Raw genomic sequence first — 15,219 nt, forward strand, 5'->3', positions numbered from 1 at the left:
ACAGCCACTCCTTGAGCACACATCTTCCTCCCGTGCTGGAGGGAGAGGGAGTGAGAGCAGGGCCCTGCGAGCCTTGCTTCAGGATGTACCCAAGACTTAAGGCAACAGGAGGCCACAAAGATGCTCATCCCATGGGGAAACTGTGGTCTGCAGCTGCGTGCTGAGTCCGGCAGTGCTCTTGAAGCCTTCAAGTGCTCACTGGATGTGCAGGCAGCGTTTAGTAGGGCAGGCACCTTCTTGTAAAGGTGCGACCACCCAGGCTGGAGAGGCCAAAGCCCCCGGAGGAGATGGGGACTCCCTCCTCACTGAGGATGCTGCCAACAGCAGCGGAGGTGCTGGATCCCACGGCGGTGTTCTGCGGGAAGGAGCTGAGGATGGGTCCGGGCAGGGTGACCACCACYGGAGAGGGCTGGATGACCACGCGGGAGTCCTGGCACTGCCTCACACAGGGCTCGTTGCAGCTGTTGGCCAGCGGGGTTGGGCCACAGGGACGGCACAGATCGTAGCACGACATGTCTGCGCGATGGAGGTGCACCTGGAAGGGAGGGCAGGAGAAGACGGGCAGCGTGTGAGGAGCGGCCAGAGCACGGCTAGAGTGAGGGCAAAGGCAGAGTGTGTGGAGCAGGGAGCGGTAGCCAGGGAGCAGGAGGGAGAGGAGAGCGAGGAGAGCGAGGAGAGCGAGGAGAGCGAGGAGAGAGAGGCCGAGGGGATGGCAGCTCACCTTGTTCACCAAGGAGGAGAAGGCAAGAGCAGTGGATGAGAGAGCTTGGAGTTGCACTGCCTTTTATACTGGTCCCGATGCCTGAGGCCCAGAGACACGTTCTTATCCATGTCATACATTTACCATCACTCTCATTTTACATGCAAATCCTAATGATCTCCCCAAATGATATCTTTTCTTATTTCCTGTAATTATCCTTCTCCCTTCCATTGCTTATGAGGTGTCTCTTCCTCTACAGGGCTGTCTGTCCTATTGCAGAATGATGACATGATTTTCACAGAAAATAGTGTGATTTCACGTCATTTAGACATTTATGGTTCTCTGTTCTGGGAGAAATACTTTTTTGTTCTCTCTTAGTTTAAGCTTCTTTGCTAATGGATGTTCATTTGGGTAAGAGAAACATACCAGACATGCACTATATGCATGAAACACCTTGTTATGCCAGTGGATTTCCAGATATTTTTTTTACTCTTTCTTAGGACTGGACTGTGTAATAATTCATATTTTTTTTGGACATTATTTTTGCACAGTAATATAAAATCAATATGTTGTTCAGTCTGAGTATCAACACTCAATCTCTCCTCGTTACATAGCAGTTTATTGCCCTGAAGTCATATATCCTGAGATTTTGTGCAGACTTATTGATAAATAAGTTGATTTTATTTTATTGTAACTACTTTTTTAGGGAGAGTTTCCCTTCAGCCCACCACATTKTCCTCATTTTAAACGTTTTGGCTAGACACAGAAAATACAAGGGAAACTCAGTGCAAGGACGGTGAACTCTGCAGATCAGTTCTTTCTACTTGGCCAGACATCGGGTTGAACATTCGAGATATCAATCAAACACCACGGTGCTACATCAGACACTCCAAATTTCTGTGAAGTCCCCACAAAACAAAAAGACTTTGTATCACTCATGTACTARCAACAATAGAGACTGCAATTGCATAACACAAAAAAAAAACGTACTAAATATTTTATGTGAAACTCAGTGGACAAAGTGTTGAGGTGGTTAAGAGTCTTCRACTTGGGAATTTAACATGGCAAAGTAGCTGCTTTTTCAGAGCAATCCAGAATAGACTTTTTCCTTGGTGGAAAAATTCGGCTCAGTAGTCATAGGGAATTAATTCTGTAGTGATCATCAGATTGGGATAAGTGATAACTTCCAGGAGCAATGGAAATAGTTCTACAAAAAAACAAAAAAAAAAAAAAAAAAAAAAAAAAAAAAATCTTTTCAGTATTTTTTTTCCTACTTGGTAATACCAGAATCTTGATTTTCTCTTTTCTTCCATTATATATTTAGAAACCACTGAGGTGTGTCCACTTGCAGATCCTTTAGGCTGCAGAGCAATATTGAAGCTTCTCCTTTGGCTTCTTTAAAGGAGAGAACTTCAAAGTCAGTCCCAAATATTCATTAATGGTTGAGACATACAAAATGCATATCCTATGTAAATATTTTAAGTATATGACAAAATGTAAATAGTTATGTCACTTGGATAATAACATTACTTTAAGTTGGAGAGTCTCAGTTACTCCCTAAACAAGTAATATTTAATAGCTTCAGAAACAGGAGTGATTATTTTTTTCATTAAAAGTGGTTTTGCATTTGCCATAAGAACCCTCTATAAAACTTCTGGAGCTGATCCTCACCTGCTCCAAGTTTTTATGTGTGAAACTATGTGAAACAGTAGCACTAGGGGACTGAGCAACAATGTTAACATCCCACTTTCCCAAGCACTAGTCTGATGCCATAACCATCTCTGTTGTTACTATCAAAATTTGATTCATTTGTTTCCTTTGAATTGTGTCTTCTCTCCCTTTGTCTTTCACCAACATAAATTGGGATTTTGTGTTTTATTTGCTTAGCTTTTAAGAAAAGAGCAGTTCTGGATATCCTAGTCCTTTCTGAAGGGCAACGTGTCCTTCTGCCTTCAAGCTTTGGTTGAACTTCGTGATGCTTCTCCATGCAGTGACCTTGGCCAAGGGGTCTGGATGGGTACCCAGAGCCACCAAGGATGACAAAGACTGTTCTCATCTGCATAATTCATCACTCTGTTCTCATATAAGAAGTCCTCACTGTCAGCCCGTGGGACAAGCTAATCAGGTAGAGCTTCACATTCTCGGGGAGCCTGGCCATGCCCTTCCTTAGGGACAGCTTTCCGATCTGGAGTTGTTTACCTTCTACCTGATGGTTTCTTTAATAGAGTGGCATTTTTTTTTTTCTGTTTATAAATCCCTTCTAAATTACAAGGTGTGCTGGAGGGATCCCTCAGGCAATAACTCTTATCAGAAAGTCTTGTGGCCTCCTTATACATCAGAAACCCTCATTATTGATTTACAAATACAGAGTGCTCTGTTAATATATTTAAAGTGTAGCAGTGATTTTAGACACCCGTGAATTGACTAATATTATCCTTTTAAAATAAAGAGATCAAAGTCACATTCCACTAATCAAGTTCTAATCAGGTCATGATTTCCTGTCTGGTACCACWGGATTTTTTTTTCCCCTTTACACTGCATTCGTATCAGATTGTGTTCACCCCTATAACATCTCTGCTGACTCTTGACCCCAGTGGATGCAAATTAACATCTCTTAAGCTGTTAAGCAGGAGTGATTTGAACCCCTTCTCGTAAACTCCATCTCCCTGGAGGTCTCTTGCAGCTCTGCTAGCTCTGACTCAGTGTGTGGGTGTCTTGGAGGAGGTGTTAYGGGGAATCACTACACTGGTCTTGAAGTGATGCCAGAGAGCATAGCTACTACTTTTGTGACCCTGCAGAAAGATTTGTCCTTCTGTACCTATTACTTCAGTCATTGGTTGTACCTAAGGAACCTGCAGGCTTAGAGGAGTGAATTCATCTTACATGATATATAGGGAGAAGGACTTTATTTCTCTTCTCAGTCTTGAATTTTCTTCCCCTCCAAGAAGYTGGATCCTAACCTCGGAAAGTGTTGTCCATTCATGGGCCAGTGGTATGACCGTGCAACAGAGTCTCCTCAGCTGCTTTTGCCAGACTGATGAGCAGCAGAGGATTCCAGTTCCCCAAATGCTGTGACCACATCTGCAGTTGGRACTGAAAAATTCTCTTGGCAGGTTTTATGTATGAGCTTCTTCAACCATGCAAGTAAGTAAGATGCTGTCATTGCTGGGGTACTATTTTACCTGGTGGGATTGCTGAGAGACTTCAAAATTAAAAAAAAAAAAAAAGAGTGCTTATTCTTCCTCTTTCATGCTGAATGCCTTTTAACTCTCTCATTTACCAGTATTCCTTTATTTTCTTCTTTTTATTTTTCCTCCATAATTCTGCAGTCCTCATCTTTTAAATGATTCCTGCAAGAGAGGTGTGAAGTAATGACAGTCATTGGGAATGGCCTGCGGAAGTTTCAGATCAAAGGATTTAAAAGCACTTTGCAAAGCCTCATTAATGATTTATAAATGCAAAACACTTATTATCATATTTTAAGTATCTGGCATGATTGGGGTGCTTTAGAACAGAGTTACAAAGTCACCCTGAAATACGCGTCAAGGTTGTTAATGCACATTCTCTAGGTGCTTGCATCACACTTCATTTCTGCTTGATTTGCATTTGAAAAGCAGCTCTACACTATTTTAAGAGCATGTTTAGAAATATGAAGCCAGCATATCAGCAGGTTTAAACCAGAACCTTTTCCCTGGTTTCAGCACTGTTCACACAGCTGTAGATGGAAACGTGCACCAAAAGCACATCCCTAGAGGTCTCAGTTTTCTTGTAATATTTTTCTACTTCTCACCTGAATCCCTTTGACACCTGTCAGAAACAAACAAAACAAAACAAAGGAAATAAACAAACAATAACAACAAAAGCCAAAGCTGGATCAGGCTATTCTGATAAATATAGAGAATATGCAAATCTTGCTCCAGTAAAAGAATAAAAATAAAAAGCTAGGTAACTAATTAGGACTTCAAATACAAAAGGTTCTTTAATATTTCAGTCAATTTAAGAAAGTTTCTACCGCCCAGGCCTCCCATTTCTCTCCTTACTCCTTCTTTTATTTGCTTGTTTTATTGGTTTGTCTTTAACTATTCTTTTCAGGAAAGTAGGCAAAACCTACAGGTTAGGTAGGTTAAGACAATTATTCCATGATAGCCAGCAATTACCTTAGGGATGATTTTTAATGTAGGTTTTCATTAAAAGAATTTCTTTTAATAAAGATCATTATTCTGCAGTTATTAATTTACAGGCATGAGTAATTGCAGAGTTCTTAAAAGACAACTCAGGTTTCAAAATATATAAATGAAGGCACTGATTTTAACTGGAGAGGTCATCTTAAGTACCTGAAGTATCTTTGAAAACCTCGATTTCCTGTTCTGTGTAAAAGCTAAATTATGCTTACGTCAAGTAGATCTCTGCAATAGTAGAATTTCGTCTTTGAAGGACTCATCTTCTGTCTAAAATGATCAGTCCCAGACAGAAGGTCACAGGTGTCCAGAACACAGGTCTAATCTTGGTTATACACACTTCATTCATCCTACAGGCTGAGATTTGCACCAAATCCTCACTGCAGTGTGGAAACAGCATTGGGAGAATGTGGTTATAATGGATACTCCTGGAGTTAAATCAGTTATTAAAACTCAGGGAATCTGCTTTTACTCGTTCTCTGCTGCAAATTTCTTACCTAAAACTGGAAGAGTCACTTCAGACCACACCAAAAATTGTTCCCTGTGCTTTTCTGCACCAAAAGCCCCTCCCTTAATCCCTGCGCATTAACTTTGTGATTGTAAATGAGAAGATAATCCTCTCTCTCTCCCACTCTCTCTCCCTTTTGTTTTACATATCTAATCAGTTTGAATGCTTGTTACTCGRTGCAGAGACTTGCCCTTTTGTTTGCCCCATGCAACGCAATCTTCGTTAGGACTTCAAAGAGTTATTGGAGTTCAAATAACAAATAATAAGACAAATGCCGGTGAGGAAAGACCGTTTTACTCCAGGCTGTCCCATTTGCTCACCAAGTGACCTCTGACAATTCATTTAACCTCTGTGCTTCATTTTATTAAACCTGCATAATAACTAGAATTAAAATTTGCCCAAGGCAATTAAAAAAAAAATTGCAAGGGAAGTGCTGGATAATGTTTTAAAAAGGGCCAGAAACTGCAAAAAGAGCAAGTCTTGAGAAGTCCCACCATATAAAAAGTGATATAAAGAGCTGGAGGAAGTGGATGGGATGAGCACAACGCACTAAAGAACTTTAGGAACAGTTTTTAGAAAGGAGTGAGAAGTCCTGGATAAAGATGTTAGATTAAGCTTGGATTAATGGCTCAAAATGATTAAGAGGCAAAAGATGAGTATGGTTGGCAGCTAAGCTTTTCTCACTGCCCATTTCCAGCTACCTTCCTGCAATGTTTGTTAAAAACCATATTGGGTTTCCTGCAGCAAAACTTGCATTATGCAGCACCCGTTTTTTGGGGKAGTTTTCAACATTTCAGGGATTCTCCTTCAAGTCTGGTGGTCCACAATAATCTATTTCTAATGGAAAAACTGTACCCATTTTTCCCCTTCCTTATTATGACTGTAGGAAACAACCTAGCTAAAATGCAAGAATGTTGTACTGAAAAAAAGAAATATCTAATGGAGAAGCACAAACCCACCTATTCGCTCCAGATTTGCCATCTTCTGTCAAGAGCAAACTCAAATGCAAATGGTCCGAATCTCCACCTAGATACGTTCCTGCCTTAGAAGCCACCATGAGGCTGTGGGGCCCTGTTGCCCAAAGGCTGCTATCAAAACCTCATTTGCTGCTTGCAAATTTATATTCAKACTGAAGGACAGCCCCTGCCCTTCACTCTGCAGACACATTCCTGTCTCTCGTGCCTTGCAAACGCAGAGGCAGCACTCCTTTGATCTTAATTATCACTTCCCCCAAATTTTCCCTCATAGTATAAGATATCTGTAGCTTAGGAGGAGGTCGAGAGGACAGAAGCATTTCCAGGGGCTCGTGAGCTGAACAAAAGGTTTCAGGCTATTTCTCAGTTGTTTATTCAGATCAAACTTTGTGCATTGAGTACGGTAATGCACCTCGACAAGTGGTGCCAGGCTTGTAAAGTGTCTCCCCACATATGTTAATGGGTGGTATCCTCAGTATTGCAATAAGATTTTAATTAAAACTAGCTTTTTAAAAATTTGTATTTAAAAGAAAAACAAAAACTGTTAGGGATTTACGAGCTGGTGACTGTTAGACAAAAAGCTGACAAGCATGTTCCCAGGAGGAGAGAGGCTCCCTTCTCYTTATTTGACGTGACACTGCTGAAATATTGATTCCCTCTTTAAGGTGCTTATAAGAACGTGTCCTTCATCATGCTGCAATAGCCTCTGGTTCATTCAGGGAGGCCTCAGCAAAGCCCCTATTTTCCAAACTTACCATCAAGGTTGAGTCTCATCTTCYTCAGGAGCAAAACCTGAGGAGGAGCAGGACAGCAAGAGAAAGGAAAACAAAAGTCTCCTTAGATCAACTATTTCTCAGGTGCTTTTCCCAGTCTTCATCTTTTTACTGACGTAGAAGAACAAAGCCTGGAYGGAAACACCAGTCCCAGGTGGTGTCTAGTGCCCTGGGATGGGCAATGTCCCCAGCTCTGCAATGTCCCATGACTTCGCCATAGCTCTGAGCCAACCACCAAGAGCAACTGGCGACAAGTGGCTTTCTAATTGCAACACAGTCAAAGCCTGCAAACAGAGCTGAAGCGAATCCACCTACTTTGGTTGCGTTTTATGCAAGCACAGTTTGCAAAGACCAGTGTGGAAGTGGAGAATGCCAAGCGCTTTCCCCAGGATGAGTGCATCCTGCTCAAAGGCAACCTGTCTCATTGGGAAGAGCTATGAGTTTGTTGATTTTTTCTCCTAAATCCTGGTGCATGTTCGCTGCCAGGGATAACAGTCCAAAGACAAGCTCRGTAACCTCTCTTCTCTTCTGTATTGGACAAAAATAAATATTTGCAAAATGAAAATAAAATCCTCTTCCCTTAAGGCAAATAGCACTGCTGATGCTCCTCGAATCTCTTTCACCRATTACCTTTGAGGAGAAAAAAATAAAAGCAGTAAATACCCGAATGCTTGGTCAGTTCATGCTGTAGCTGAAAGGTGTTTAATGGAGAATATYCATGTTTTTGACCCATGAAACGCTGAAATGAAGCTGACCTTCAGGGTGTAGCGCTCAGCACAGTGCGTGCCGGACCTCAGCGCTAGCAAACACAAACAGCAAGCAAAACAGTTTCGTTCCATACAGAAGTCATGCATGCAGAGAGGTTTGTTTTGCAACTAATTAGGACTTCGTGCAAAAAGGGTGTCACATCCTCCAGGCAATTTGACTAAGTGTATAAAAGCATTTGCTACGTCGAACTCTTCTAATCACTTTTCTTAAACTCTTCTCCTTGGTGATCCGGGTAAGTCAATTTTGAATCAATTACTTATTGCTATCTAAATATTATCAAATGATAGGTTAAACTTAGTAAATGGTAAGGGGTATTGTTCCGGAAAGATACTTCCTATTGTCCTTCAATTTTATGTCAATAGACTTTTTAAACTGGAGACATGAAAGCTGGCGCTCGCCAGCCGCGTTAATGTTCCAGGGCATCCATTTAAAGCAGGGATGATCTATACAGTTCCCTCATAGCTTTGAATATGTTTCATAATTTGATAGCAGAAAGTATTCTTTCATATTATAAAGACCATGCCACAGTAAACATAGTTTGTCATTTAAAAAAAAGAAATAATTTTCTTTGAAGCTCTCGACTGCCTTTAATGAAGCTCTTTTCTCACAGAAAAACACTCTTTTCTCATAGCTGAAGAATTTGCCCTCMATATTCTCAAAATCCTATGGAGCACAGAGCTCAGATTTTCTTCTTAAGAAGTCAATGGCCTGCTGTTTTTCTTTAAAATATATTTCTAGTGTTGAATGCCAGACCTAGAAGGAATGTCCAAATGTTCMTTCCTCCCTCCTTTGCACATGTGCTAGGATTAACTTCTGCAAGTCATTCACCTGTACAAGTCCACACAGGGATCCTTGCTCTTGGACCGAGTCGCTGGAGCAGCTCTTTCCCCGGCAAAATGCAAAACTAACAATTTTGGAGCCAGCTCTTCAGCTGGCAGAATATCCTGCTGTTGCCTGCAAGTCAACGGCACGGGGTTAATTAATGTGAAAGCGCTGAAGATGCAGCTTTGAGGACTGCAGAAGACAACAACGGTGTGGGGCTAAAACAAGAAGTCTTGATGGAGACACAAGAAATCCCCCCCAAATTTTGGCAGGAACCCAGAGATAATCAGTGGAATTTATTAYGGAAATCAATTTAGGCCCACCCTCTATGCCAACCCCTTAATCTCTCCAGCTCAGTTTCAAACTGATAAAGTTGAGATAATTACCACTTCTCCCTTGCTTTGCTTGCCAGGTCTAATTAGTGTGGGCACAATCCAGGGCAAGGACTGCATAATTAAAAGATGCCCAAGAAAAATCTGACCTTGATAGCAGGTAGAGGTTTAAAGAGCTGTTTGATTACAACTAAAAAATACTTTAACAGAGAGGCAAATTAAAGCTGGGCGGATCTCTATCCTTTTTCTTATGTTGCACTTCTACCCAGGTGAGATAAGGTAACTTGCTTCACTGTGGTGCTTCTGTTCGGTAAGTGCTGAGAGGCTTTAACCTCAAGTCGGGAACATGGAGCAGCATTTGGTGCTTTGAATAGTATTTGAGTATGTAGAAGCGAGGGAGAGCAATGGAACAGGGTAGGAGTCAGAGGAGGATAAGAAGCAACAGGACAAGACCACATTAGGCTGAATATGGTGGTGGTCTAAAGAAATATCATCAGGTGGTCTAAAAGACATCAGGATGCAATGACGTTCTAGGTTTGCTTGAGAAGAAGAGTTACTGGATGGAAGGAGGGAACTGGGAGAACATCTAACTGCACTTGCACTAACTGTTTTGCGAATAATCATGCTATCTAACCTGAGAATCCACCTTCTTCTCGAAGTTCTGGTGATACRTAAACAGGTCACTGGACTGACACCTGCCCTTCTCTGCTCCCATCTTGATGTGTTTCAGGTCTACRTCTGCGCCATGTCTCTCCATGACGAGTGCTGCGTGCCGCCAGGGGTTGCCTGCCCTGAGCCCTTTGCCCTCACCTCCAATGAGACCTGTGTCATTAAATACCCCGACACGATAGTGGATCTAGTGGACCCTGACTTGCCACCTCGTTCTGTGATTTATCCTGGGCCAACTCTCACCACTTTTCCACAACAAACCATAGTGGGATCTACGGCCTTGTTCGATCTCAGGGGCTTTCTCGGCTCCAGGGGATCTGTTGGGTTGAGGGGCTTGTGCAGTTCTGGGACAGCGTTTGATTCAGGATTATCACTCCTTGATACAGGAAACTGTAATCCCTTCTCTCCTCTATTCTCCAAGCCATTTTGCTATAGAACTTGCAGGCCAACCTAAATTCCATATGAATTTCCATGGATTAAGTGCAAAGCAGAATTGAAAAGTAAGACAGATTGCGGCTAAGCTTTACGGATAATGGATTGTAGAAGTGCTGATCTCCCCGGGGTCCATAAGCATGCGGCATCCTGGTGTGAGAACCATACAAGGACTAGAATTCCCAGATGTCAAGAAAGTTAAATTTTGGTTTTTGATTTTTATTCAAAATTAGGATTAAATTAAAAGGAAAAAAAAATCCATGAAAAAAGAATTAAAAAAAAAAAAGTTTTGGCTTGGTAAAAATGTTAACCTTCAATAAATTATTTTTTTTATTCCAACATTGACTTTTTGTTATCAGGTCCTCTTGAAATAAAAGCAGAAAATCATGTTTTGAAATTATACACCTGAAAATTTTGAGTTCCAAAACACTATTTTATCAAAATAGAAATTTGTGTGTTTATTTTTGCTGAAGTAACATTTCCCATCAGGGAAAACAAAACAAACAAAAACCTCCAAGTATCTATCATCCCTACTTGGCATTTCTTAAAATTAAAAATTTTTAAATCTCGCTTGTGCTTTATTTCCTCTTAGACCCATGATGTAACAGCTTACCAGCTTATCTTCTGGCTATGCTTCATTTCATGCAAACCAAAAAAAAAAAAAAAAAAAGCAAAAAAGCAAAGAAAAACAACAGCAGCAAAAAGCAAAACAAACAAACAAAAACTTCAAGCAATTGAAATACCAGATTTTATTGTAAAAGAGTTCTGATCAATCAGAGAAAGAAGAACAACCAATGCAAAATCACGGACTGGAGATTYGTTGTAGACCCTCACAAAGTCCTGGACCGCTTCTGGCTATCTCCTACCTACCTTATTTTGCACATGTATATTCAATTTCTCATGCCCATTAAACATTATCATGCAGCATAATATCCACTTTTTGGTTTTCCTTTTTTTCCTSTTTGCTTCATTTTTGAATCAATCCAAATCCCCTGCAGGTGCAGCTGTCACTTGCTGAGCGGTAACCCCCAGACCAGCACCAACTAATTCAACGTCTGATATAACCAAACTTCATCATTTTTTCAAGATTCTGTAGGGAGATTTCAAGATTACTGAAGAGAACAAAGACAGTCCTGGGAAATCTCTGRTCACGGCAGTGCAGATGCCCGGACTGCTTCTAGGTTGAGTATAAATATGCTCATGATCTGACTCCTGAAGAAGTCTCATGGACCACACAGGGTAGCAATTCTCCTTCTACATATCGAAGTTTTGTGGCAAATACTCTGGGGAGAATCTCTGCTCCCCCTTCCTCTGTTATTCTGCACTCAATACATTCAAAAATAATTGAAAAAAAAAAAAGAGAGAAATGTAGGCAGCTTACGTTTAGCTGGGTCTGTATTTCGGTAAATCCAAAAAAAAAAAAAAAAAAAAAAAAAAAGTCAAAGTTTGCTAGAAGCAGAAAACTACTACTTGGCAAGATTTTGAAGCAGAAACCTTTCTCCTGCTGTCATTTCTGCATGAGCCCATTTTCTTGCAACAGCCCTTCCCACCTTCCAGGATGTTTTTCACTGCAAACTCACTTGAGTTCCTGGAGTCTGCAAAATTAAAAATGCAACATCTTTAAATGTAATTTCTGATGCACGCTGCAAGATCCCTTCAGTAATAACACATATCTAAGTTTTCTGAGAGTTTCACAAGCATTAATTATATTTGTACACAAGCACAATAGAACAGCACGTTTGCAGCTGTTGCCAAACAATGGTTGCAAAACACACGGCAAACATCTTTGGATTTAGACATCCAGATGTTGAGCAACATCCTCACTTTGGAAATAGGTGCAGGAGGGTTGCATGTATCGCCTGGCACACGGCAGCATTGTTTTACATGAAAATAAAAGAAACCACTTACTTGTTCTATTTTTAATGTGTTCTCTTTGTTCTCCTGGGCACCCCTCCRTGCAGCCTACTGTTTTGCAGGGGGTTAAAATCTGCTTTCACAGCCCTGTCTCTTTCCCATGCAGCTGTACTTTGATTTAAGAGAAACAAAGCCGTCCTGCAAACTTCCTTTCTGGGAATCCCTGGGGCAAAATCATTCACAGGGAAACCTCCGAACGCCCCCTGTGAAAGGATTTGGAATTACTTCTGCCTTCACTTGAATTTACATAGGCAAAGTGCTCTGCTATTATACACACACATATATATATATTAATGTCACCTAGCTCCACATGTTCTGAAACTTGATCTTTGCCAAGAAGTAGCTACTTACTGAGGTGGGATTCATATGATAATAAACCTTCAATGTGCAAGGGGATCCTTCATCATTTTACCTCCAAGGTGCAGGTTCCTGTGCACATCTCTCTTCCTTGCTCTCCCAATCAACTTTTTCTGCCCCACTCCTAAATTTACAGCTTCTTTTACCCTGTTTATCCTAATTTTTTGGCATGCCTTCACAAGGAGCTGCTGGCAGCCGTTCCCCACTTAGAGGTATTTTAGAGCACAGGAGMTGAAAATTCCTGGATCCAGGAGGGTTAATTTCTAGGGTTCAGAGGCTCCTAGGAGAACTCAGAGCTGAACTAGACTTTATTACTGATAAGCAATCTCCAGCCCTGAAAAGATGATTGATTTGCATGAAAAACTTTGCAAGAAATTTGCAAAGAAAACTGGGAATTTATTTTGTAAGAAAAATCCTGGAAAAGGATCCAAAACAAAATCCTGGAAAGGACTAAATCCAACTGAATCTTCCTGGATTTCTACATCCACGTATTAAGTAACAGTATCCCCCTAATGTAAGTGTGTGACCACCATTCCCAATATACCAGGACCAGCCCCAGAGCTCTCTTGCCTCAGTGACAATGGCAAATCCTGGTCCCTAGCCTGGTCCTGGTGTTGGGCCGCTTTTGGGATGTACTGCCACACGAGACAGGAGTGACTCACCAGGAGGCCATGGCTTGCTAAAAATACCTGCACAATTTATTTACATTCCTGTGGTTGCTCCCAACTGGCTAACACTGGTCGCCATGCCATGAAGTGCCTTAAATACCCAGGTGGATTTGTGGGATCCCTTGGGGGTATGAGGGAGAGGAACTCACCTGGGAAATGCATCCCGGGGGATTTTGAGGGCAAAGATATTTGCAAATGCTCTGGGGCATTTTGGAGGTGCACTGTGCCATGGCATCACATATCGTTGGTGTCTCAACTGTAAACTAAGAGATTGTGTCACAGGACTTAAAAAAAATGAAAAATAACCTTCACTTTTATATGCCAAGATTGCTCATGTTGGCTCTTGACTTACATAGGTCAAGAGGCAATAGCTATTTTTCATATTTGTCCTCAAAACATCCTGGGATGGAGCTTCCACAACCCCTCTGGACCCCTTCCCTTGACTGTCCTCATGGGGAGAAGTTTATTACAGAATCACAGAATGTTCAGTGTTGGAAGGGACCTCTATAAATCCTCTAGTCCAACCTTCCTGCTCAAGAAGGGACACCTAGAGCATGTGGCACAGGGTGGCATCCAGGCTGGTTTTGAAGACCTCCGGGGAAGGAGATTCCACAACCTCCCTGGGCAGCTGCTTCCAGGGCTCTGTCAATCTCACAGTGCAGAAGTTCCTCCTCACATGGAGATGGAACTTCCTGTGCTTCAACTTACACCCATTTCCCCTTGTCCTATCACTGGCTACCAATGAGAAGAGCTTGGCCCCTTCCTCCCGACATTCTCTCTTCATGAACTTACACATGGTGATCAGATCCCCTTTCAGCCTTCTCTTCTCCAAGCTGAACAGGCCCAACTCAGTCTCTTATCTCAGCCTGGACCTCTATAGTCTCACTTCATTCCCTGGTCTCTGTCTCCATGGTCTTAGTCCAACTCACCCAAGAAAAGCGTGTGGGTTAGAGGTGACAAGTGAAGTCGTTGGGCCTGCTGCCCTCTGTATCACTCCCTCCAGGCGCACAGTGATGGGCTGGGAGGACTCTGAGGGAAACCAAGGCTATCTGTGCAGTACTGCATGGAGCTATGAGAGGGAGCTGTGGAGGCAAAGCGGGATCTGCTTGATCATCATCTTGCACCTATGACTCATTTCTACACTACACCAAAACACAGTATTATGTCTTCATAATACTCCTTTTTTGTCTCCCCCATAAATTGGTCTTCAAAGTTTCACTTGACAATTCTGCACTTTTCTCTCCTGTCCTGCTCCCTTTGCTTCCTTTCCTAAGGAAAATTTGCCTGCAAAAAGGACTTTCTTGCAAAAAAGTTTTCCCAGTTTTCTTTGCACGTTTCTTGCAAAGTTTTTCATGCAAATTAGTCATCTTTTCAGGGCTGGAKGTTGCTTATCAGTAATAAAGTCTAGTTCAGCTCTGAATTTTCCCARGAGCCTCTAAACCCTAGAAATTAAGTTGCTGAAGATGTGTAAAAGCCAGGGAATCCTAGCCCCATGGCAGGGACCTGACAATCTGCAAAGCATCAATGCTGCATACTTYGTCTTCCCACATCTTGCAGCAAAATTTCCCCTTTTCACCATTAAACCTTAACAGAGCATCAGCAGCAAAGAGGCTATTTTGTAGAAATGACAATTTCCCTGGGAGAAAACCCTCCTTCTCCCTCATCACGCATTCTGCAAGTTTTTGTTTATTACACTACTTCTGCCATAAATCAGGATTTACGCGATGTCTATGGAAACACCCAGAATAATTAAACGCTGTGAGAATGCTGCGAGGATTGAAAACATTTCACAAACACACTGTAATATGTTGCCTATGCAAATAGTTGGATTATGACAACAAGCAGTGTGTGACGCCTCGCGTTGGGCAACAGGATCACTTTGAGGGAGGTGCATCAAGGTCATTGCTTGCACTGTCCTAATTAGACCAGCACTCATTGCCTCCATTTTCCCCTGCATTTCTTATGAAAAAAAAAAAAAATCATTAAGCAGATGAGTTCTTGCCGGGGCAAAACATAGTGGGTCCATCTACTATACTTCATAACCGATTAACTTTTGGTAACGATCTGAACTTATATTTCAGTTTTYGTTTGCCTAATGGGCAGTTTTTGCTGATGTAGCATAGC

At 41.8% G+C, this 15,219-nt stretch overlaps 1 protein-coding gene across 1 annotated transcript; it reads right to left on the reverse strand.

Annotated features, from left to right (window-relative positions):
* Positions 1 to 217: 217 nt before the first annotated feature.
* On the reverse strand, positions 218 to 529 carry LOC112956985 (feather keratin 4). Its single transcript, XM_026050475.1, has one exon. The coding sequence runs from the start codon at positions 512 to 514 to the stop codon at positions 218 to 220; it is 297 nt and encodes a 98-aa protein (XP_025906260.1). The 5' UTR covers positions 515 to 529.
* Positions 530 to 15,219: the final 14,690 nt, after the last annotated feature.

The sequence above is a fragment of the Nothoprocta perdicaria genome, unplaced genomic scaffold, assembly GCF_003342845.1.
Source record: "Nothoprocta perdicaria isolate Ctin4 unplaced genomic scaffold, notPer1 scaffold_695, whole genome shotgun sequence".
Lineage (NCBI taxonomy): Eukaryota > Metazoa > Chordata > Aves > Tinamiformes > Tinamidae > Nothoprocta > Nothoprocta perdicaria.